General features: G+C 36.6%; 1 protein-coding gene across 3 annotated transcripts in view; it reads left to right on the forward strand.

The window, feature by feature from the left end:
- LOC117912501 (bifunctional TH2 protein, mitochondrial) overlaps positions 1-24,013 on the forward strand; it is a 40,538-nt gene that overhangs the window by 9,522 nt on the left and 7,003 nt on the right. For 2 of the 3 annotated variants that reach the window (XM_034827094.1, XM_034827092.1), the window contains exons 3-5: positions 17,573-17,872; positions 18,017-18,431; positions 18,551-18,817. In XM_034827094.1, coding sequence (XP_034682985.1) covers positions 17,573-17,872; positions 18,017-18,431; positions 18,551-18,817 — 982 coding nt within the window. The remainder of the gene's footprint in view (positions 1-17,572; positions 17,873-18,016; positions 18,432-18,550; positions 18,818-24,013) is intronic. The other variant, XM_034827093.1, reaches the window with a different exon arrangement.

Consider the following 24,013-nt stretch of genomic DNA (forward strand, 5'->3'; position numbering starts at 1 on the left):
AGTCCAATTGCCAATCAGATCAAACAACGCAGTTAGGTGAGAATCGGTGGGTCTTAAAATTGTCGTTGAAATGGGCTTGTACGACCTTTAGGCTAGATGGTAAGCATTGTAGACGTGCATCCAACTCACCAATAATTTAAGGCAATTAATATTCCTTTAAATTGTTGATGTGGGATCACTACCACTAGGCCCAAAGACCAACTTGCAAGATGGGGAATTGAACTTGGGCTGCAATTATTGTGAGAAAAGGGAGAACTACCACTAGGCCACCTGTGGTGTTTGTGAAAATTAATGTACATGGTATATAATCTAATATTCGAATGTTGTTTTTGTTTATATATTTATTGTCATTAATTTAAACTCTTAAATAAACCTAAATATTTAAGAGTATATTTATTTTATAATGTTAAATATGAAAAGAATATAAATTAAATAATGTAATAATTTTTAAAATTATAAAATAATTAGATATATAATTTTTGACATTTAAATAAAATTAAATATTATAATTTTCCTTTCCTCTTATATGTTTTATTAAATAAAATTAAAAATATTGATGTATTTATATTTAAATTTATCATAATTTAATTTGATAATATCAAATATTAAAGATGAAATATTATTAAAATTTTAAATTATACATATTTTTAATTTTTATAATTACTTTTACTTTTATGTAATACAAAAATTATATATTTATGATATCACTGATTTAGCCGTGGTTTAACCATTGATTCGACCAATGAATTGTGAACCGAAAACTTTTCTGGTTCAATGACCAGTCCGGTTTTGAAAACATTGGTTTTATATGATAAAAATTTGAAAAAAGCATTAATATTGCTATATATTTCAGTTTATTGCAATATTAACTAAAAATATTGCAGAGCTCAATGGTCCAATACTTATTTTTACAATTGGAGATCCACAACTCAAGTCCCTTAGCATGCAAAGTTTCTTTTCCTTATCTAATAATCATTCTCATATTGGAAGAATAAGAACTATATGTGCTATACAAATTCCTTGCTACATCCATTGGCTTGTAAGCTAGTTGCTAGGTTGGGTAGTAAGTAATGTTGGGCCAAGTGGACATGGGAGCTTAATGTCATTTTGCTTAAACAATAGTTGATTGATTCCAAGGGAACTATGTGAATCGTTAGGTTCGATGGCCCAGTTGCTAGTTCAAACGGTTCAACACTGATCCAACTCATAAACGGTTTACTTCAACCATTCGGATCAGAGAGGCTACTAGTCGATGTTTGACTGATTGGACTAGTCAGTCTAGACCGGTTTTTAAAACCTTGATTTCAACAACAAAATTTCCTATTTTTGGTTAACAGGACTCTTGTTGGTTTAAGAGTTTCAAGGGGTTGAGGTAGGGAGATCCCCTTTTTCCTTATTTATCTTGGCCATGGAGGGGCTTAGGCAGATGTTGATGAGGGGTTAAATAAGTGGGCTTCTTTTTGGGTTTCAAGGTGGCAAAAGAGGAGGAGAAGGGTTGGAATTGACCCATCTTCTATTTGTTGATGATACTTTAATCTTTTGTAACGCTAACCTTAACTAGTAGGAATTTCTGAGTTGGACACTTATGTGGTTGAGGCTATTTTAGGTCTGAAAATTAGCTTAGAGAAAACCGCACTAATTTCAATTGGGAAGTTGTTAATTTCTTTTTTTGATAAGTAAATAGAATTAGTATTGAAAAGAGTTAAAAAAAGGGGTGCACCGAAGTACGCACAATGTATATAATGATCACCAAGAAGCACTGAAAAAAGGAAAGGGAAAACAAAAAACTACTCTCTTTCAAACTGAACTCAACCAATCAATAAAATCAATTATGGACATTGAAGTTTTGCCTATAAACAGTTTGGTCCAAGTTAACAAGTTGCACATAAACAAGGTTTTCAGTCTTTGAACAGAGAGCTTCATCTTCTCAAAAGATCTTTTATTTCCCTCTTTCTTTATTTTCCGTAAGAGGCATAAAGGTTCTACTCTCCAAACTTTTTTCCACTTTCTTCCAACAAAAGATCCATGCCAACCCAACAAAGTCTCTCTTGTGGTGCAATTCATCACCCAATAAACCTTAAAAAAGAGAGAACAAAAGCTTCCACAACACCTTTGCCTTACCACAATGCAAAAAGATGTGGTCTATTGACTCCTCACGAGTTTGACATAGAAAACATTTATTAGCCAAAAACCAACCTCTCCTTTGTAGTTGGTTGAGAGTCAAAGCTTTCCCCAAGTTGCCTCCTAAGCAAAAAAGCACACCTTAAGTGGAACCCATGTGTTCCACACACCACCTATTGGGAATGACACTAATCTTCCTACCTTAAGGCTAGTTTAAAGGGATTTAATAGAGTAGGTAGCACTCTTTGTCCCTAACCGACACACCTTATCCTCCTCCCTCCCTTAACTATCACCTTATCTTGTAGTCTTGCCAAAAAACACTCTATAATATCAATATCCCAATAGTTGAAATGCCTCAAAAAACTAGGAATCCAGTCACAAGTCTGCCACCCAAGCCTCTTTGGAGCTAGCTAAGGCAAATAAGGAGGGAAAAGAAACACTTAAAGGCTCATCACCACACCATTTATCTTTTCAGAATTTAACCCTTCTCCCATTGTCCACCTAGAAGGACATTCGATAGTTAACAAACTCCCACCATAGTTGTTAACTTGTAAAATGTATTGTGTATTGTTTTTCTATTTTATTTTTTATTTTTTTATATAGAGAAAAATAAATAGAAAAATATGTATGTGTGAATATTTGGTGAAAGTATGAAGTATAGAGTATTATATATCCAATTTTATGTAAGATAGTAGGATCTAAAGAGTTAATTTATATCATATTATATGAAAACATTGAATGTTAATGTTTCAAATTAACAAAATATAACTTGAATATATAGATTCGTCACATAATCCAAAAAAATAATCTTCTTCAATTTTATCTATGATTTTTAGTTCCAAATTCTAACTAGGTATATATACATATATGTGTGTGTGTGTGTGTGTGTGTGTGTGTGTGTCTTTATGTGTTATCTTCAAAGTTCCAACTTTTTAAGTTTGTCATCATTCCTTTTCAACCTAAAAAGAATATATATACATATATACATATATACATGTATATATATTCTTTAATATATAGATTCATCACATAATCCACAAATAATCTTCTTCTATTTTTAGCCATGATCTTTAGTTCCAAATTCTAACTAGGTATAAATATATGTAGGAGCTAAAGAGTTAATTTATATCATATTATATGAAAACATTGAATGTTAATGTTTCAAATTAACAAAATATAACTTTAATATATAGATTCATAATCCACAAAAATAATCTTCTTCAATTTTTAGCTATGATTTTTAGTTCCAAATTCTAACTAGGTATATATATGTGTGTGTGTGTCTCTGTGTGTGTCTTTATGTGTTATCTTCAAAGTTTCAACTTTTTAGGTTCATCATCATTCCTTTTCCACCAAAAAAGAATATATATATGTATGTATGTATATGTGTGTGTATCTTTATGTGTTATCTTCAAAGTTCCAACTTATCTACTAGATTCATTAAGTAAAAATTTTTATTCATTAATCATTATCATTTTCATTGTCAACATTTAAACCATTTAAATGAAAATTCTCTAATATTCATTGCAAAATAAACTTACTTGATTTCTAATATAGCATTTGACAATAGGAATGTAATTTTCATTGTCAATATTTAAACCATTCAAATGAAAATTCTCTAATATTCATTGCAAAAATAAACTTACTTGATTTCTAATATAGCTTCTGACAATAAGAACGTAGTTTTTCATATAAGATTATTTTACCTACTTCTACTTTCTATGATTGATTTTTAATCTTGTGGTATATTTTAAATGGTTAACATAATAAATTCTTTTAACCAAGAAAAAAAAAGAATTAATTTGATTTTTTTTCAAAAAATTATAGAAAATAGTTGAAAATGTATGTATTGTTGTATTGTGATATCACGTATTGTATTACGTATTGTCTATGTATCATAAGATGCTTTAAAATAAGATATGGATTGTGATACGTATTGATTTTCGTAAAAAATGTATCATATCATTGTTTCTTATCGTGTATTATAAGTTTTGAACAACTATGACTCCCATAACTTCCGTAGGGCCTTCCATAGCCCAACGCTATACTCACCTCACACTTCCTTGAAGCACCAATTGTGTAATGCAAAAAAAGAAATATGAGATTGACACTTACCCCTTGCCCATGCCTACTTCTTGACTAAACCAGCTTCCCTCAGAGTCAACTATGGAGATCGGTCGCTCTCTGTAAGCGCTTCGTTTTTTCCTGATTTATTAAACGGGTGCCCTGTGGAACATGTTTCAATTTCCCCATATTTACAACAATTAATTTGTCTCCAAAAGACCTCCCTTTTTGTTACAAAGCACCAATTTTACTTACAAAGGAGGGCTTTGTTGTGTGAATGAAGGCACTTAACTCCTAGACCCTCCTTCCTCCCGTCTGAACAAACAATAGCCCACTTCACTAAATGAGACTTGCTCGTTAAGGCCCACTTCCCTATAGAAAATCCCTTAAAATTTTTTTCAACCTTAAACAAACCAACCTTGACATTCAGAATAGAAACATAAAGTAGATTGGCAATCTAGCCAATGTATTCTATATTAACATTAGTCTCCCCCCTTTGGGATTATATTGTCTTTTCCACATTGTTAATTTTTTATAGAACTTTTCTTCTACCCCATCTCTAATTGCCAAAGAATTATGAGAGGCACCTAGCAAAAGCCCCTAATAAGTGATTGGGAGCACACTTACTTTGCAACCTACTTCAAAAGCCAACTCTTCCATGTCTTCCACCATCCTAATCGGAATGAGCTCACTCTTGGTTAGGTTGTTTTTTAGACCAGAAATGGCCTCCAACCACATGAGCAACCAACTTAAGTAGGTCATTTGGGCGTGAGAGGCCCCATAAAACACTAATGTGTGACAAATAATAGATGAGAGACCTCTAATCCCTCTTCATCTCTACTGTTCACTTAGAAACTAGTAAAAAAAACCATCCTTTGCCCTTCTAAGAAGACAATTGAGCGCTTCCATGGCTAGCACAAACAAATACGATGAAAGAAGATCCCGACAGGGTACCATTGACTATAACCAAGAACCTTGGTGAAGAAACACACCATTTAATCCAATTGATCCACTTTTGCCTAAAACCCTCTTTTTTTTATTTTATTTTTAATTTTATTATTTTTTTTTAAAAACACCTCAAGTAAAAAGTCCTAATTAACATGGTCATACACCTACTCAATATCAAGCTTGCATAGCACCTCGAAACTGTTGTTCTTTAGGTTTGATTCAATTGCTTCATTTGCTATAAGCACAATATCAAGGATTTATCCTACCTTCCATAAAGGCATTATGAAATTTGGAGACCACTTTACTCGCCACCTTTTTGAGCTTATTAGCCACCAAACTTATAGACTTGAAATCCTTAAGGTCTTCAGCCCATTTGGAATTTGATTCTAATAGGTGCTGGGACTGGATTGAATTGGTCTTACGGGTTATCTTTAAAGACCACTTTGGTGAAACCAAGTTAGCTTTCTCTTAGTCAGCTGGTCATGGGATGGCTATAGATGCATGTTCTTGCTCTTCTTGAAGCTAAGGGAGTAGGATGGATGTAATGTAAGGTTGAAGAACTTGTCTGCTATTAGTAAGTGGGTTCTTGGAGGATAATCCATTCAATAGAGGAAATAATCCATTTAAACAGGCAAAGTTGGCAATGAGGGAAGTTGCCAAGGGTGGATGAAGTTGTTTTGTTGTGGAGTCTAAGTCGTTTGAGCTTTTGGTTGAGGATGTGGGAGGGAAGCTGAAAGGGTGTATTTGGGAGAGATGCAGAGGTTTTTACTCTTGGATCAGATTTGGGGAGGCAAGTTTACGCTGCTTATTGGACGATGTTGAGGCCTGTTGCAGAGAGAATGATAATAGAAGATGGGTTCTTGACTGGGAGGAGGGGGGAAGGAAGTATAGGATGGAGTGTTGTTCAAATGAGGCGAGAAGGTTTCTTCAATGCTCTGTCTGATATATTGAGACAAAAAAATTCAGCATCATTTTCCCATAAGGGAAGGGGCTGTCCGGTGGTTGGAATATGCTGGCGGAGAAGTTGAGAGGCCTTGGAGTGGTCCATGCTGGAGGCTTAAAGGAAACTAGAGCTCCAGAGGTTTCATTGAGGGAGAAGGGGGCTCCAGAGGTTCCTTCCAGGGAGAAGGGGGTGGAGACAAGGACATATGCAGATGCTGTTAAAGCGAAACCGAGAAGAATAGGTGATTCAATCCGGTTAGAGTTGGGGGAAAGTGAAATGCGAGGAAGGTTGGAACATGGGAAATAGTGTCTGGTGGGGTAATTATTCAGCTCCTTTCCCTGAGCTGGATTTTGTAAGGAGATAGACGCATCAACATTGGCTTTTAGAGGGGAGACTGAGCATTGCTGTGCTAGGCAGAGGACGCTTGCTGTTTGAGTTTGAGTCGCCAAGTGAGGTTGAGCGTGTACTAGCCAAAGGCAAAAGGGGAATTAAGGAGAACTTCCTTTTTTTGGATAGATGGAACCCAGAGGTGGGGTGCTTCCACAAGGATACCTATGCTAAAGAGGTGGGTCTCCCACTCCATCTGTGGAGTCGGGAGGTGCTTAAAAAAATTGGTGATGGGTGTGGAGGCTTTATTGCAGTGGATGAAGACACAACTTTTTTGATTGAGCTGCAATTGGCAAGGATCTTGGTGAAGCTGGTTGGAAGGGATTTACCTAGCACTGCTCAGATTGTGGTGGGGTCGGGGTGTTATTCCATTCAATTGTGGTGGGAAACTCCACCTTGGTTTGTGCAGGTGATGCTGATGGGAAGTTGCGGTGTGGGTGATTCAATGGTAGGAGAAAAAGATGGGGGAAGTCCAACGTGCTGCGTGCTTTGGGAGTCAAAAGGAAGTGGTGGAGCAGTCAAAGCTACAACTCCTGGTACATGATGTGTTGTCCTTTGGAGGCATTTCTGGTGCATTGCCCGCAGGGGATTTTGACAAAGGGATTGAGGAGGGGGTTAGGGAAGGTAGCCTACATCGTAGAGACCAAATGAGAGGGGTTGACGTGTCAAACTCTAATAGTCCTCTGCTTTTAGGTCGGTTGCAGTTGTGGGCCTCTTGGTTTGGGTCTTGTGGAGGCCCAGAGGCAAGTGGAGCCTCAGTTATTACTGGGTCGGGAGGTTGAAGCTTTTAGGCCTAATGTTTTAATTGCTTTAAAAGGGCAGCATGCGGGTTGCGAGGAGGAGAAGGAATTGGGCCTTGGTCTTAAAACTGGTGGAGGAGTGGGAGAAGTGTCTTCTAAAGGGCCAGATTCTTTAGTCTCTAGATCTAGGGCACCAGTGGGGTCTTCAATGGGTATGGTTTGGGAGGAAAGGGGTGACGAACATCCCTTTGGAGGGATGTCGAGGGCTGATTCGTTGTTAGAGGCCTTCGAGGTGGTGGAAAGAGTGGCAATTACTGACGAAGCTTTGTAGGAAGAGGTGTGTAGGTATGTCGATTCTCCTTATTTCTTCGTGGGGGTTTGGGATCTCTCCTCTTCTCTTCCTTCTTCTGGGTTTTGCATCTGGATGTGAGCATAATTGGAGTTCATTCAATTAGGTATTCATAATAATAAAAACTATGATACTAAAATGCTAATGAATTTTTAATTATCTTAGACGATTAGACTTTATTTTAATTATTTAACCTTTAATAGGTGCATACAAAGAAAAGAAATCACTTGACAACAAAAAAGCTTAACTCATTGGTATACATTATGTACAATAAATGATTGAAAGTTTGGCATTTGAAGCTAAAGGCACTTAAAGATGATGATCTGTTCCTTATTGATTGTGTGCCATCAGATGATGAGTGGCTTGTTGAGAAAGAAGATGAAAATCAAGTAGGTCGAAATATATTAAGGATTGATGATGATCTTGATGTTGATCTTTTTAGGGAGAGCAAGGAAGTGGAAGTGCACAGGGCCAAGATACGAAGGAAACAAGGAAACAAGGGAAAAAGTAGTACAAAATCAAAAGCTAAGGGAGGAGGTGTGTTTCATTATCTACCCTGAGTACATGATTTATAAGTTAACATATACTTAATTCTCAATCCAATAAGTCATATAATTTGATACTAACATATAATTTTGGAAGAATGGAATTAGGGAAGTTGTGATTTTGTAGAGAGAATTAGGTGATCCCGTGATCAAAGGGATTTGTTGTAATTGTGTGAGGAAAGTTCCTAATTTAGGTAATGGGATTTTTTATACATATATATGTGAGTCTTTGTACAAAAAAGAATTGAGAAAAAGAATTTTTTACTTTTTATTCTTTCATCTCCCTTTTACATGGTATTAGAGCTTAGTGTCATGGACTTAGTCTTTTCCTAAGTTCGTGTGGCACTTAGACAAGCCAAAACCCTTTATCTTGCTAAGTCAGCCTTACTCCTGATGCTTAGCTTGTTAGGCTAAGACACCCGACTTAGAAGCTTTAGAGGGCGTAGTAGGCAACACTTAAAGAATGAAAGCTTTATTGCTTTCAAAGGAAGCTATACAATGCTTGGAAGCTCACTTGGTTAGGAAGTGATTTTGGGTGGTGCCTTGACCAAATGAGGCATTTACCTATTTATAGGCACCTTAGGAAGTCTCTAGAACCTTGGAAGGTTCCTTACAAATCAAGAATAATCTAAAAGTTCCTACATTAGTCTATGTACAAGATGCCTTGGAAGACTCTAGAACACCCCACACTATTCCAATGCTCTCCTAGCCAAGTGTAGAGATGTGTGGACATCTCTAGCCCTCTCTAGAAGCTTCCATGCTCTTCCACTTTGTAGCTAATTGTAGATGTTTCCAGGGGTCTCTAGAAGCTTCCTACCTCCTATATAAGCCTATGGGGAGGGCCATTTGAAGCATCTTGTGACATTAGGCTCGTAAATCTTGGAAGCGAAACAATTTTTTTTTTTCAGCCTTTATTGTTGAGTTGAAGACTAGTCGTCCTTCATTGTGTACCTTAAAGTTCCCTCTTGTTTGAGTTGGATTGTTGCAACAAACCCAAATCGCAAATGTAGCAAAGCAACTGGAGTCATCACATCGTCATACCACAATTATAAGAGAATCGTGTTGTCACCTTCATCCCCACCCGTTGCCATTGAGATCGTGTCTCCATCGTCTTCGGGCCATCTTTGGCACAACTTGCACAACCTATAAAGGTCACCAAAAGGACACCTTGCTGTTGCGCCATCACTGCCATCCTTGTGCCTCATCGTTGTTGTCATCTCAGTATCGTCATCCTCCACTATGTGTCTTTGCTTCGCACTACTAAAGACTTTTCACCTTTCCTGATTGTGTTGGGAGTTCTCGCTATCACCTCTCGCCGTTGCCGTTGCCGTTGGCTTAGGATCTCACTGTCATTGTTTAATAAATAATCAAAGGTAAATACACAACCCTACACTATTGTAGGGCTATGACTAATTTGGCTATTTAAAGCTGAAAGAAAAATGGAAGGAAAAATGTTAGAGGTATCAGGCACTACCACTTTCATTGCTTAATATAAATGAGTGATTACTAGTCACAAAACAGGAGAATTGTAGAATATTCAAGCAACATATAGGCTTTGGGAAGAATTATTTCAAATGGTTGCAACTTGTTTGTACTTCTTTGAAGGGAAAAAAGAAATTAAGTTATCTACTGGGAATGGGGCCAAGGAGAGGAGACCCTCGGTTTGATGCCTGGGATGAACAAGACTCAACAATTATAACATGGTTGTGGAGCTTATTGACACCTGAAATTAGTGACACTTGTATGTTCTTGACAATTGCTAAAGACTTCTAGGATGAAATTCACTAGACATACTCAAAAGCACTAGATGCAACACAAGTGTACAACATTAAAGTCAAGACCGAAGTAGGGAAACAAGACAATCATAAAGTATGCCAGTATGTTGAAAAACCTATGGCAAGAACTTGATCACTATCAATGCATTAAGACAAAATGTCCTGAGAATGCAACAATTCTAAAGAATTATATCGAAGAAGATCGAGTCTATAATTTCTTAGTTGGTCTCAATGCTGAGTTTGACTAAGTTAGAGTTCAAATTCCAAGCAAAGAGCTTCCAACTTTGAATGAGACTATCTCTATTATCTGAGTGGAAGAAAGCAAGTGAAGTGTCATGCTTGAACCTTAGAATATGGAGGGCTGGGTTATGGTTGCTAACAAAGGGAGTGATTAGGAGGTTGACACTGCTGATAACAAAATGATTGATTGATCAAGAGCTTCAAATTGTGATAATCGGGATAACTTATGGTGCATTTACTGTTGGAAGCCTAGAAATACATGGGAGAAATGCTGGAAACTTCATGGTAAGCCAACCACATCTAACAAAGAGTGGGGTTACAATGGAGGGCAACAAAGGGATAATGCGTAAGTAAACTTGTCTTTTGTTCAACCAGTTGAAAAAAAAAAAATCCTTGGACCAAGGTGGATTCAATCAAGAGAAGATTGAAAAATTGAGAGCTTTGTTGGGAACTCTTGAGAAGCCTTCAAGTAAGAAATCTTTAGGTACTTGCTTACTGTCACCTCCAGGTAAGTTCCCTATCAATTGGATTAAAATTCTTGGATGAAACCTTTGCTAATTCTTAGGTTTTAGATTTAGGTGTTACAGATCACAGGACTCATTCATCACACCAATTTAACAACTATAACCCTTGTCCAAATAGTAGGAAAATAACTACAACAGATGGTTCATTAATCACTGTTGCAGGTGTAGATGTCTAAATTAGTCCTACACATTTAGAAATGTGCTTCATGTTCCTAAGTTGTCCATTAATATTTTGTCTCTATGCAAAAGCTTACATAAGATTTAGGTTGCAATGTGACTTTTTACCCTACTCACCGTGTATTTCAGGACTAAGACTTGGGGAAGATGATTGGACTTGCTAAGGAATGTAACGGGCTATAGTACCTTGAGACATTAAGCGAGTCATTCGTATCTTTTCTTTTTGAGAACCATCTTGTCAATAAAGAAAAATCTGTCTTCATCATCTTAGACTGACATCCATCATTTAGAACTCCTAAGATTGTGTTTTGTTTTCTATTTAGGAAATTAGATATTGAGAGTTTCGATTGTGATGTGTGTGAATTTGTCAAATACAAGCGTTCAACCTTCCCCACCAGTAATAATAAAAGAAGTCCAGAGCCCTTTCATCTAGTTCATAGTGATATTTGGGGTCCTTTTCTTGTTCTTAATATATTTGTGGTACGTTGGTTTGTGTCTTTTATCGATGGTTGTGCTACGGTCTTTTGTATTTTCTTACTTAAAACACAAATCTGATATAAGTTTTGTTCTTCCAAACTTTCATAACATGATAAAAACCAGTTTGATGTCACTATCTAAAGGTTTCGGTTCGATGATGTCAGATTATTTCAATTAAGTCTTAACTCTATACTTTCAACATGAGGGAATAATTCATGAGTCATTATGTGTCAACACACCACAACAAAATGGAGTTATTGAGAGGAAAAATGGCCACCTTCTCGATATAACATGAGCTTTTTTATTTCAAAAATATGTGCTTAAATCTTATTGGAGGGAAGCTGTCCTAACCACCACACATCTCATAAATAGATTACTTTCTAGAGTCTTAGGTTTCATGAGTCCCATGTATATACTTTCATTGTTTTATGTTAATATGAGACCACAAACCATCTCATTCCTAAGATATTTGAGTGTGTGTCCTTTGTGCACGTTCAGAGTCCAAATAAGGGAAAATTGGACCTAAGAGCTGTCAAATATATTTTTGTGGGATATTCCTCAACTCAAAAAGGGTATAAGTGTTACCATCCACTATCTAAAAAGTTTTTTGTCTCAACAGATGTTATTGTCACTGAGAGTGAGTCCTATTTTCTTGCTCGTTATCTTCAGGGGGAGAATTCCATCAAGGAAGACAAGGATCAGGATTCCTATCTCATTGGTCCCTTTTTCATTCACCTTCCTATAGTCTCTGGTCCAATGTATGATCTAACATCTGTACCCCACTTTTTTGAATTCAAGTCGTCTGATCCAGCATCCGTACCCCTCTTCTTTGAACCCGAGTCGTCACAACTTGAGCTTGTTCCTGAGTATCGAATGGTTGACAAAGTGTACTCAAGGAAGAAAGTTGCAGTCCCTAAACTTATACGAGTCCAAGAATCTGAATTGGCTTTTGGAAATGAGGTAATAGTTTCTCATCCTTCCACACAAACTGAGTTAGAACTTCAATTTGAAAAATCTATAGATCAAAATCTCCCTATTTCCATTAGGAAGGGAGTGGGGGAGTGCACTAAATGCCCTTTATATCCACTTTCCCATGTTGTGTCATTTGAAAAGTTGTTTCCATCTTATAAAAGTTTTCTTACAATTTTGAACAATATTCATATTCCTACCACGTTATCTAATGATAATGGCGGACAAGAAGGTCATGGTTGGAGAACAAAGAAGGCTTATGGGGCGTTCGAAGTAGGGGTGTGGAAGGAAATTTTGAAGGAAACTGATTGGTGTTGGGATAACATGGTGTTCATAGCTGGGAAGGGAAGCAAAATCAGTTTTTGGACTGATGTTTGGTGCACTGGTACAACGCTGTCCCAAAATTTCCCTCATCTATTTGCTATGGCTTCCCATAGGAATGTTACGGTGGAGGAGATGTGGGATCAGAATTTCGGTCAAGGGGGTTGGAATCTAAGATTTCTGAGGGATTTTAGTGATTGGAAGTTGGATATGATAGGAGATTTGCTCTATGTTCTGAGGGGTTACAAGCCCTCTATGGAGGAAGATTCAGTCTGTTGGAAGGGAGGAAGAAACGGAAAGTTTAGGGTCAAAGAAGCGTACAGCTTGTTGGACAATCCCAATGACATTGTATTTCCGTCAAGTTGTATTTGGGTGGCTATAGTTCCAACCAAGGTTGCATTCTTTGCTTGGGAGGCTACGTGGGGGAGGGTGCTCACTCTTGATAGGCTCTAGAAAAGAGGATGACAACTCCCTAATTGTTGCTTTCTGTGTGGGTGTGAAGAAGAAACTGTAAATCATATACTTATACACTGTATAGTGGTCAGAGTTCTGTGGAATATTGTCCTTGGGTTATCAAGTGTGCAGTGGGTCTTTCCAGAAACTGTAAAGAAGGTCTTAACTAACTGGAGGGACCCTTTTGTGGGGAAGAAAAGGAAAAAGATATGGAAATCCATACCGTTGTGTATTTTTTGGACGGTTTGGAAGGAGAGAAATAGACTAGCTTTTAGGAGGGGAGTGTTAGATATTGAAAAGCTTAAGAATTCTTTTGTTTGTAATTTATGGAGCTGGGTTAGATTGTATATTGGAGAGGCACGTCTATCCCTTATAGGGTTCTTGGAGTGGTTAGCGTCCAATTAAGGGGTGGTGAGACTCTGTTGGTCTTCTTTTTGTTTTGAGAGGTGCTAATTGCTTTGTATACCCCCCTGTATGCTTTGTAGCTTTTCGCCTCTGTTTTAATACAATTTGCTTTACTTATAAAAAAATAAAAATAAAAAAATTGGAGACAAGTAATGAATGTAGAAATGGAGGCCCTGGAGAAGAATAAAACTTGGGAGGTGGTAGATTTGTTGTAGGAAAAAAAACTAGTGGGATGTAAGTGGGTCTATACTATTAAGTATAGAATAAATGAGAGATTAGAGAAGTACAAGGCAAGACTAGTAGCTAAAGAATTCACTCAGACATAGGGTATGGACTATTTAGAAACATTTGCTCTAGTTGTCAAGATGAATACCGTCAAAATTTTGTTATAATTGGCAACAAATTATAACTGAGATCTTCAACAGTTCAATGTCAAAAATGCATTTCTAAATGGAGATTTGAAAGAAGAGATTTATGTGGAAGTCCTTCATCGATTTGGCAGTGACCTAGGCACTAAAAAGGTGTGTAAATTGAAGAAAGCTCTACATAGGCTGAAATAGTGTACAAGGGTGTGGTTTGAAAGGTTTGCAAAAGTGATGAAAAACATTGGATACAAATAAAGTTAGGGAGATCATACTTTGTTCATCAAGCATTCCGATTCAGGGGAAGTTACAACTCTTTTGGTATATGTAGACAACATCATCATGACGAGAAATAATGAACTAGAGGTAAACTTTAAGACAATGCTTGACCAAAGAATTTGAGATTAAAGAGTTAGGAAGGTTGAAATACTCCTTAGGAATTGAGGTTGCACATTCTAAATATGGAATTTTTATTTCTCAGCAAAAATATGTAGTGAACCTTCTTAAGGAAACAGGGAAGTTGACATGTAAATCAGCAAGCATACCAATATATCCTAATCATAAACTTGGAGAGGTTGAGGAAGATACTGTGGTAGATAGGGGAATGTATCAATGTCTGATAGGAAGACTCATTTATCTCTCTCACACAAGACCAAATATAATATATGCTGTGGGTGTGATTAGTCAGTTCATGCCAATCTAAAAGAGGTTCATCTGTAAGTTGCTAGTTGAGTACTACTGTACCTAAAGGGGTCTCCAGGAAAAGACATCCTATTTAAATGAAGCTCAAGACAAGTACTTGAAGCATACATAGATGCAAATTATGTTGGATCTATGGTTGATAGAAGATCAAGTATTGGGTATTGCACCTTTCTTGGTGGGCATCTGGTGACATAGAGAAGTAAGAAATAGAGTTCAGTGACAAGGTCCAGTGTAGAAGCAAAATTTCTAGCAATGGCCCAAGGAGTTTGTGAACTACTATGGTTTAAGATTATTTTGGAGGATTTGAAGATTAAATGGGATGGGCCAGTAAGATTTTACTACGATAGTAAATTTGCAATCAGTATTGGACATAATCCAGTGTAGCACGATCGAATGAAACACAGAAATTGATAGATATCTTATCAAGAAGAAAAGATAGTGGATTGATCTGGACTCTTTATGTATCTACCAATTGCCAACTTATGGACATACTCACAAAAGGTTTAAGCAGTACAAAATTTCAAGCAAGTGTATCCAAACTGAGAATGGAAAACATCTATTCATCAACTTGAGAGGGAGTGTGGGAGAACGAAATTAGGGAAGTTGAGATTTTGTAGAGAGAATTAGGTAATTGGGTTAAGAAAGTTTCTAATTTTGGTGTTAGGATTTTTTATATATATGTATGAGTCTCTATACATAAAAGAATTGAGGAAAAGAATTTTCTACTTTTTATTCTTCCATCTCTCTTCTACAATAACTATTATTGATAGATAAAGGAAAGAGACCATTGTAGTTGGTGGATGAAGAAGAAGAATGGGTGGACTTCAACATTGATGGAGAGGATGATATGGAAATTAGATGTCATGATGATTCTTTAGAGGATCCTACTTGTTATAGTGATCGTGGTGTTGAAGAATGAAGACTATATGATTGAGCCAAAATAATGCTGAATTTTGGAAGAGAGAATGACAAACCAAATTAGAAACCATTAGTCTATCATGACATACAATGAATTGTCTTATTATGAATTCTATAGCTTTGTTACTTCATTTTTTTATGTGATTTTATTAGTATTTTTTTGATTATTTATTTATTGTTTAAGTCGAGGCTTATGCCTCACCTCATTTAAGTAAAACATCTTAAGGCTGCTTTTAGCATTTTAAAACACTGCACTTGCTGCCTGTGATTGTTGAGGCAATTACTATGTGCTTATTAATAGAATTATTTTGGAGTGGTTGGTAGTTCAGAATGGCCTAGGGTCATTAATGACAATAATTGAGCATTTGCCCACTTGTTTCAAGGAGAGGTGATGTTTTGGGTTGGATTTCCTTTTTCATTGTTCTTTTAACTTTTTTTTTTTTTTTAACTTAAACGAGAAGCTGAAATTTAATAAAGATGACAAGACTACAACAGGCTTGAAGATCAAGGCATCCTTGATGAAAAAAGAAAAAAGCAAAAACAAATAGAAACACAGCTCCTCCTATAATTTACAACAAAGATGCAAAAGCGCAGAGGCAACCACAACCCTCAAGAGAGAAAAGGTGAAAAGAGAGAATCATCTCTTCGGGGGATCCATTCCCTCTTATAATTTGAAACAGACATGCAAAAGCACCAAAGCAACCCTAAAGAGAGAAGGTGAAAGGGCAGAAACATCTCTATGGGGTAGTTAGCATGGTCTGGCCTCCTTGCCAAGTCTTTCAGCATATCTTTAGTCTCTTTCAATGGATAGTTGTAGTGCCAACATTCCAAACAATGCTGTCTGACATGATAACAACAGAGGCCTCTTCTTATCTCCTTGGACAACCTGGGGCCTGCTTGATTCCCATCTGAAATAGGTTTTTGAAGATAAGAAGATCGCATTTTCTGAGGATATCATTAGTATTCTCTGAGGTACTGCCTGTGTGCCAGTTCTGGCCCTGCTCTTTCTGGTGTCTTTTAGTATAACTATGTTTTGTCTATATAGAACATGTTTTCTCTGAAAACACTCTCAACTTTCATCTTTTTCAAAGAAGGTTTTGTAGCAAGACTCATTGAAACAGTTTTTGTACTGTTTTCTATTATTATGCTCTCCATGGAAGGAACCAAATAATCCCCTATTCTTTTGCCTCTTAAAGGCCTTTCAATTCAGTTCCAATTTTTTACCTTTTGCAAGAGAAATGTATAAAAGATGATGCAAAGGAAGTCCCAAAAGAAGGTTAAAAAAAAAAAAAGAAAAAGAACCAGACTAAAGAAAGCAATAGAAAAGAAAACCCTGATGAAACAAAAATAAAGATAGAATAAGGCAAGTTCAAACTGAACCTGCTAAGAAAAGCTAGTTATAGCTTTGCTGTTTTTTGATGGGAAGATTTGGTTTTCCATTTTTTTGTAACCTCATGTTACACCTTGTGTACATGGGGTGCACCCCCAATTTTGTTGGGCGCATTTTATCAAAGTTTTTGTTTGCCTATCATATTTTTGGTTCATAAAATTAAAGTTTCGAAAAGCCATTAGATTGTTGAACAAGTTGAAGCCACTGAGTTATACTTTTACTCCTAAAACAAGATTTTTTTACTAGAGTACCTGGTCTAATTTGTGTGTTAATTATATAAAGTTTTTACTGTGTCCAAGACATGCAAATCTAGGTAATTTAGATGGATGATTGACCTAGCAACTATAAGAAGCTTTCGTATAGTTTTTAAATTGAATGATTATTTAGTTGATATTAAGTTCATGTTTAATTTTCTTCTTGGATCATGGTGCTTCACACCGACTCCACTAAAAACCCTACATTCTGATAAGAACTGTTTTTCTTCTAACAGTTGCTCTTCTTCTTGACCATATGTTTATTATTCAAATGCTATCTAAATCACAATAGAGCAATTCCAGTTCTGCAGAACATTCAGAGGCAAGCTGTTAGAGTTATATGATAATTAATTTCAATTCTATATGCGTATGTACTGTTGTATTCATTTTTTATGCAAAGAATTGGTTTATTTCCAACAAAAAAAAAATTCAGTTCTGTATTCATATAAACTTTGCCTTGTCTATTCTTTAACCTATCTATAAATTATTCCATTTATTTAATGCATAGTTTATACAGGAATGGGGTTTTGACCTGTCCAAAGAGAGCTCTCTTAACTCTGCAACAGTGAAATACAGAGACTTTTTGCTGGCAACAGCTTCTGGGAAAATTGAAGGAGTAAAAGGCCCTGGTAAACTAGCGACGCCTTTCGAGAAAACAAAAGTTGCAGCTTATACTCTAGGTGCCATGACTCCTTGCATGAGGCTGTATGCCTTTCTGGGTAAGGAGCTTCAGGCACTTCTACACCCTAGTGAAAGCACTCACCCTTACAAGAAGTGGATTGACAACTATTCTTCCGAAGGTTTCCAGGTTTGTACTTAGCAGTGAGCATTTTTATTTTATTTTAAAATTGTCTAACTGTAAATCTCTGCTGACGCCATTCTGAGAGAAGTATACTTTACATAAATGGTTTTCTCACTCAGGCAGCTTAACTAACTTGTTCTTTGAATTTAGGGTTCAGCTTTACAAACTGAGGACTTGCTGGATAAACTAAGTGTCTCTTTGACAGGCGAAGAGCTTGACATCATAGAAAAGCTTTATTACCAAGCTATGAAACTCGAAATAGAGTTCTTCTGTGCTCAGCTGCTTGATCAGTACACTATAGTTCCTCTAACTAAAGGGCATGACCCTGCAGCAGATCGTCTTGTGTTATTTTCTGATTTTGATTTGACATGTACAGTTGTTGACTCTTCTGCCATTTTGGCAGAGATTGCAATAATAACAGCACCAAAGTTTGATCAGAATCAATCTGAAAATCAAATTATTCGGATGTCCTCAGCTGACTTGAGGAACACATGGGGTGTTCTATCCAAGCAGTATACTGAAGAGTATGAGCAATGTATAGAAAACATTCTGCCATCTGAGAAAGGTACACTCATCAGCTGCACTATCTTTATGATACTCCAAAGTTTCAACTCCATGAATTAAGGATACTGAGTTGGATTGATGCTCTGCTATTTACAATTCCAACTTCATTTGGTTTTCCAGTGGAGGAATTTGACTATGAAGGCCTGTGTAAAGCACTTGAGCAGCTTTCAGATTTTGAAAAAAGGGCAAACTCTAGAGTGATTGAGTCTGGAGTACTTAAGGGTCTAAATCTTGATGACATAAAACGAGCTGGAGAACGTCTAATTCTTCAAGATGGTTGTGCAAGTTTCTTTCAGAACATTGTAAAGAATGAAAGTTTGATTGCAGATGTCCATATACTTTCATATTGTTGGTGTGGTGATCTTATCAGGTCAGCATTTTCATCAGGTATGTTTCTTCCCTGATAGAAATGGCAGATTTAGGACCTTAATGTAGACATTTGTTGACGGTGTTGAATATATTGAGTTTGCAGCTATTATATGGAACTGGTGTGCACTATGCCCAATGAATCAATTTTTCTTAATCTAATGCTCTGTTGATTGCTTTGTACATCCGAGTTTCAATATTGATATGAAGTTGCATGTTATTGCACCAATTTTTCTAAGTAAAAGAATTAATGCTCTTTTGTTGAGTTGCCCATCTTAATATGTTTCTTTTGTCATGTCAAGGTGAAACTTTGTTTACATAATGCATTAAAGAACACAAATTTTGTAACTATCTATGAATTTGCATTACCATTGTGTCTAGTTCATGTAAAGTATGAAATCGACTTAATATTTTTTTTTTGTTATTCCCATTAATGGTGGCTTTTGTTGTGGGTGTGGGGTGGGGGTGTTGGTTAGGTTGGAGATGGTTTTTAATTGCCATGTGTGTAAAACTTGATTAAAAAATATAACAAAGATCTAGTAGCATGGAGATATTAACAATTTCTCTATATCAATTTTAAGCTAGTAGAAATAATGGGGATTAGTGTCAAATCATGGAAATTTAAATTGAAAATTTTGGAAATTCTTAAATATGAACAATATACAATGGATTGAAAGTCAAAATATTATTAAAAGAATGCATATATAACAAGTGCATATTTACTTGTATAGTCTACATTGAAGATTTTCAAGCTTCAATTTTAAGGCTTGGCTCAAGTGATACGGGTTTCCACGTTTGAGTCCCAATGGGGACAAAAGAAAACGGGCCAAATGCAATTGCTAGCATCGGAGAAAGAAAATTTTACCTATCAAAAAGAAAAGAAAAAAATAGAAAGCAACTTAGGCCTTGTTTAGGAAGTGTTTTTTTAAAATAGTTTTGCAAAACAATTTTTGAGAATAGTTTTTGAAAACTGTTCTATGATGTTTTGTAGAATAAAAGTTTGTTTGAGAACCTGAAATGTTTTTAACTTGTTTTCTATGCTTGTAAATATGTTTTAAAAATAATTTTTATATGTAGTGCTTTATTTTTAATCATTCTCTATATTTGTATAATTATTTTTTAAAAAGATGAATATCTTTTAAGTAATCTACAAGAGGAAAAGGGAATGAAGCCTAAAAAAAAAAATGGCTCTAAAACAAGAGACCAGTTACCAAACATACCAAGAAACGAAGCCTCAGATATCAAGGGGCCTCCCCTTAGGTGGCAAGTGTCATTGCAAATATAGAGAATGATTAAAAATAAAGCACTACAATCTCCTTAACTTTGTTTGTACTTCATCTTCAACGTTACTTTAGTAAATCTTCCAAACCATGCTCTTAGAGACTGTTTTAACCCATACAAAGCTTTCTTCAACTTGCAAACTTTATTCATGTCAAATAACTGGTCAAAACCCAGTGGTGTCTCCATATACACTTCTTCCAAATCACCATGCAAAAAATACATTTTTCACATCAAATTGTTGTAAACACCAGTCAAAGTTAGCTACCAAAGATAAGAGCACACACGGTATTTATTTTTGCCACAGGTGCAAAAGTTTCTTGATAATCAAACCCATATGACTGCTAATGTTGCCTTATATCTTTCTAAAGACCCATCAACTTTATATTTTACTGTAAACATTCATTTACACCCCACAATCTTTTTTCCTTTAGGAAGGTCCACTATTTCCCAAGTTTGATTTTTATTTAATGCCTTTATTTCCTCATTCATGCCATTTTTCCAATTCTTATCCCTAAGTGCCTCATGGTAAGTTTGATGAATTTGAATAGAATTCGCTTGGATGAAAAAAACTCTTGTATTGAGGAGATGGTTTGTCTAAAGAAACAAAATGAGATATTGGATGTTGAGTGCAATTTCTAATTCCCTTCCTAAGTGCTATGGGAGCCACCTAGATCATTTATAGTAGGAGATGTTTCCATATCTGGTTGCGAATTGGATTCTTGAACTTGCAAAGGTGGAGGAATTGACATCCTTCTCCTAGAGTACACTTGGAGTGGCTGAGCATTAGCAGAAAGCGAGGTTGGAATTTCTGTTTTAGGCTCTATTTCAGGCTGATTGTTGCTTGGAGTTGCAAGAAATGACTCTGGTAACACGAAGGAGGATAGTAGCTGCTGGGGTGAAGTAAAATTTGATGAACCTGATGGAAGAGAAACTGATCCTTATCCTTATCTTCTGTAGTGGTTGTCTCCCCTTGAAGATAAGGAGTGGAGAAAAAGAATTGTTTTTAAGCAAAAGTAACATCCATGGAGATAAAGAATTTCCTTGAAGGTGGATGATAACAATTATATCCTTTTTTTTTTTTTTTTGTGGCGGAATATTCCACAAAGATGCACTTCAAGGCACGTGGGTCAAGCTTTCCCCGATTATGGGCATAAATATGCGCAAAGCTAACACACCAAAAAACTTTAGGAGTAAGCTTGCAAGTGATGTGAGAATCTGGAAAATGGTTGGAAAAAACACTCATAGGACTCTTGAATCCTAGAACCCATGGGTATTCGGTTTATTAAGTATGCTGCCGTCAACACGGCTTCTCCCTGATAAGATTTAGGAACATGTGTTTGAAACAAAAGTGCTTGTGTAACCTCAAGTAAGTGTTTATTTTTCCGTTCAACGACCCCATTTTGTTGTGGAGTATCTACACAGGATGAATGATGAACACCACTTTCTTTTTGAAGAAAAGTTGATAGGGTTTGATTAAAATAGTCCCTTGCATTATCACTCCTTAACCTCTTAATGCATGCCCCAAATTGGTTTTTGATCATTTTGAAAAAATTTGGAAAAATTTCACTCACTTTGGATTTTTGTTTCAAGAGAAATGCCCATGTTACCCTTGTGTAATCATCAATAAATGAGACAAACCACTTTGCACCTGAAACATTAGGAATTTTAGATGGTCCCCAAATATATCAGAGTGAATCAAAGAAAATGGAGAAGATGTTCTTGTATTACTCAAAGGAAAGGAAACACAATGATGTTTAGCAAACTCACAAATATCACAATGTAAATTGCTAACATCAACATTTTTTAATAGTAAAGGAAACGTATCTTTGAGTAAACTAAATGGTGGATGTGCAAGACGAAAGTGTTGAAGGCAAATGTCATCTTTATTGAAGGAAAAATTATTGGATAAATAGGAATGTGAAGGCTGGTTGCAACTTCCACCCTTTGTCTCAAGGAAATAGAATCCATCCTTTTCCTTTGCAAGTTGAATCATCCTCCCCATAACCCGATCCTAGAAAACATAGTAAGTTGGATAGAAAGTCACTCTACAATCCAAATCTTTAGTAACTTGATGAACAAACAAAAGATTGATAGACAATTGTGGAACATGCAACACATTTTTGAGTGGAAGAGAGGGGTATAAAGTAATGGTTCCCTACCCTGCAACAGTAGTGAAAGAGTCATCTGCAATTTTGATTTTCTTATTACTAGGACAAGGATTATAAGTGATAAATGACTGAGAAGAACAAGTCATATGATCGGTTGCTCTAAAGTCTATGACCCAAGAATCATTGTGGAGTGTGTTTGAGGCACTAAGGGCATAAGAAGTAGGAAACTTACCTAATTGTGCAAATGAACACGATCCATTCGTTTTTTCAAGGGAATTAAGGAGATTTCTCAGTCTCTCTATCTCCTCCTTATTGAATCCTCCAGTCTCCTAGCTATTTGAATTGAAATTCTCATAAGGATGACCTTCTGCATGAGTCAAGTGAGCCTGTCCTCTTTGCTGTCCACCCTAAAACCACCATTCCGGCCTACTCCTTGGGGTTTCCCATGGAGTTTGCAACAAGTTTCTTTAGTGTCACAAGAAGAGAAAAGAGAAGGGCCTTATATGCAAATTGGATATAGAAAAAGCTTATGACAACATCAATTGGAAATTCTTAATGAAGGTCCTTCAAAAAATGGGCTTTGGGGCTAAGTGGGTGGGATGGATGTGGAGTTGCGTGTCCTCTGCCAAATTCTCAGTTCTTGTTAATGGAGTGTCAACTGGTTTTTTCCCTAGCACTAAAGGGCTTAGACAAGGAGATCCTCTATCCCCTTATCTCTTTGTTATGGGAATGGAAGTGTTGGACGTCTTCATCAGGAGAGCTGTGGAGGGGGGATATTTATTAGGATGCATCATTCGGGGTGGTAGTAGACCCTCTTTGAATATCTCCCACCTATTTTTTGTTGATGACACAATAGTGTTCTATGAGGCAAGTAAGGAGCAATTATCTCACCTAAGTTGGATTCTTCCTTGGTTTGAAGCGGCTTCAAGCCTTTGAATTAATCTAGCCAAAAGCGAAATCATTCCAGTTGGAGGAATGGAGGAGATTCATGAGCTGACAGTTGAGTTAGGGTGCAGGATGGGATCCTTACCCTCTCAATATTTGGGACTCCCTCTAGGGGTTCCTAATAGGGCTACTTCTATGTGGGATGGAGTGGAAGAGAGAGTTAGGAGGAGACTTGCGCTTTGGAAAAGGCAGTACATTTCCAAAGGGGGGAGGATCACTCTTATAAAAAGCACCTTGGCTAGAATGCCAATATACCAAATGTCTATTTTTCGAATGCCCAAGTCTGTTGCTAAAAGAGTAGAGAAAGCTCAAAGAGGCTTACTATGGGGGGGAGGAAACTTGGAGGGGAAAATTCATCTAGTTAAATGGGATGTGGTTTGCACAGAAAATAACAAGGGAGGGCAAGGCTTAAGGAAAATAGCCATGCTGAATAGAGCTTTGCTTGGTAAGTGGATTTGGAGGTTTGCTTGTGAAAAAGATAATCTTTGGAAGCAAGTGATCACAACGAAGTATGGGCAAGAGGATCATGGATGGAGGTCAAAGAAGGCTAGTGGGGCGGTTGGAGTAGGGGTTTGGAAGGAGATTTTGAAAGAATCTGATTGGTGCTGGGATAATCTAGTGTTTCTAGTTGGGAAGGGCTCCAAAATCAAAGTTTGGAAAGATACTTGGTGCATGGACACACCGCTGTCCCATTGTTTCACTCACCTCTTTGTTCTGGCCGCGCATAGGGACGCAACGATTGAGGAGATGTGGGACCAAAATTCTGGTCAAGGAGGTTGGAACCTAATCTTTTTGAGAGACTTTAATGATTGGGAGTTGGATATGGTTGGGGATTTGCTTCACATCTTGAGGGGTCATAGGCCTTCTTTGGAGGAAGATTCAG

The sequence above is a fragment of the Vitis riparia genome, chromosome 4, assembly GCF_004353265.1.
Source record: "Vitis riparia cultivar Riparia Gloire de Montpellier isolate 1030 chromosome 4, EGFV_Vit.rip_1.0, whole genome shotgun sequence".
Lineage (NCBI taxonomy): Eukaryota > Viridiplantae > Streptophyta > Magnoliopsida > Vitales > Vitaceae > Vitis > Vitis riparia.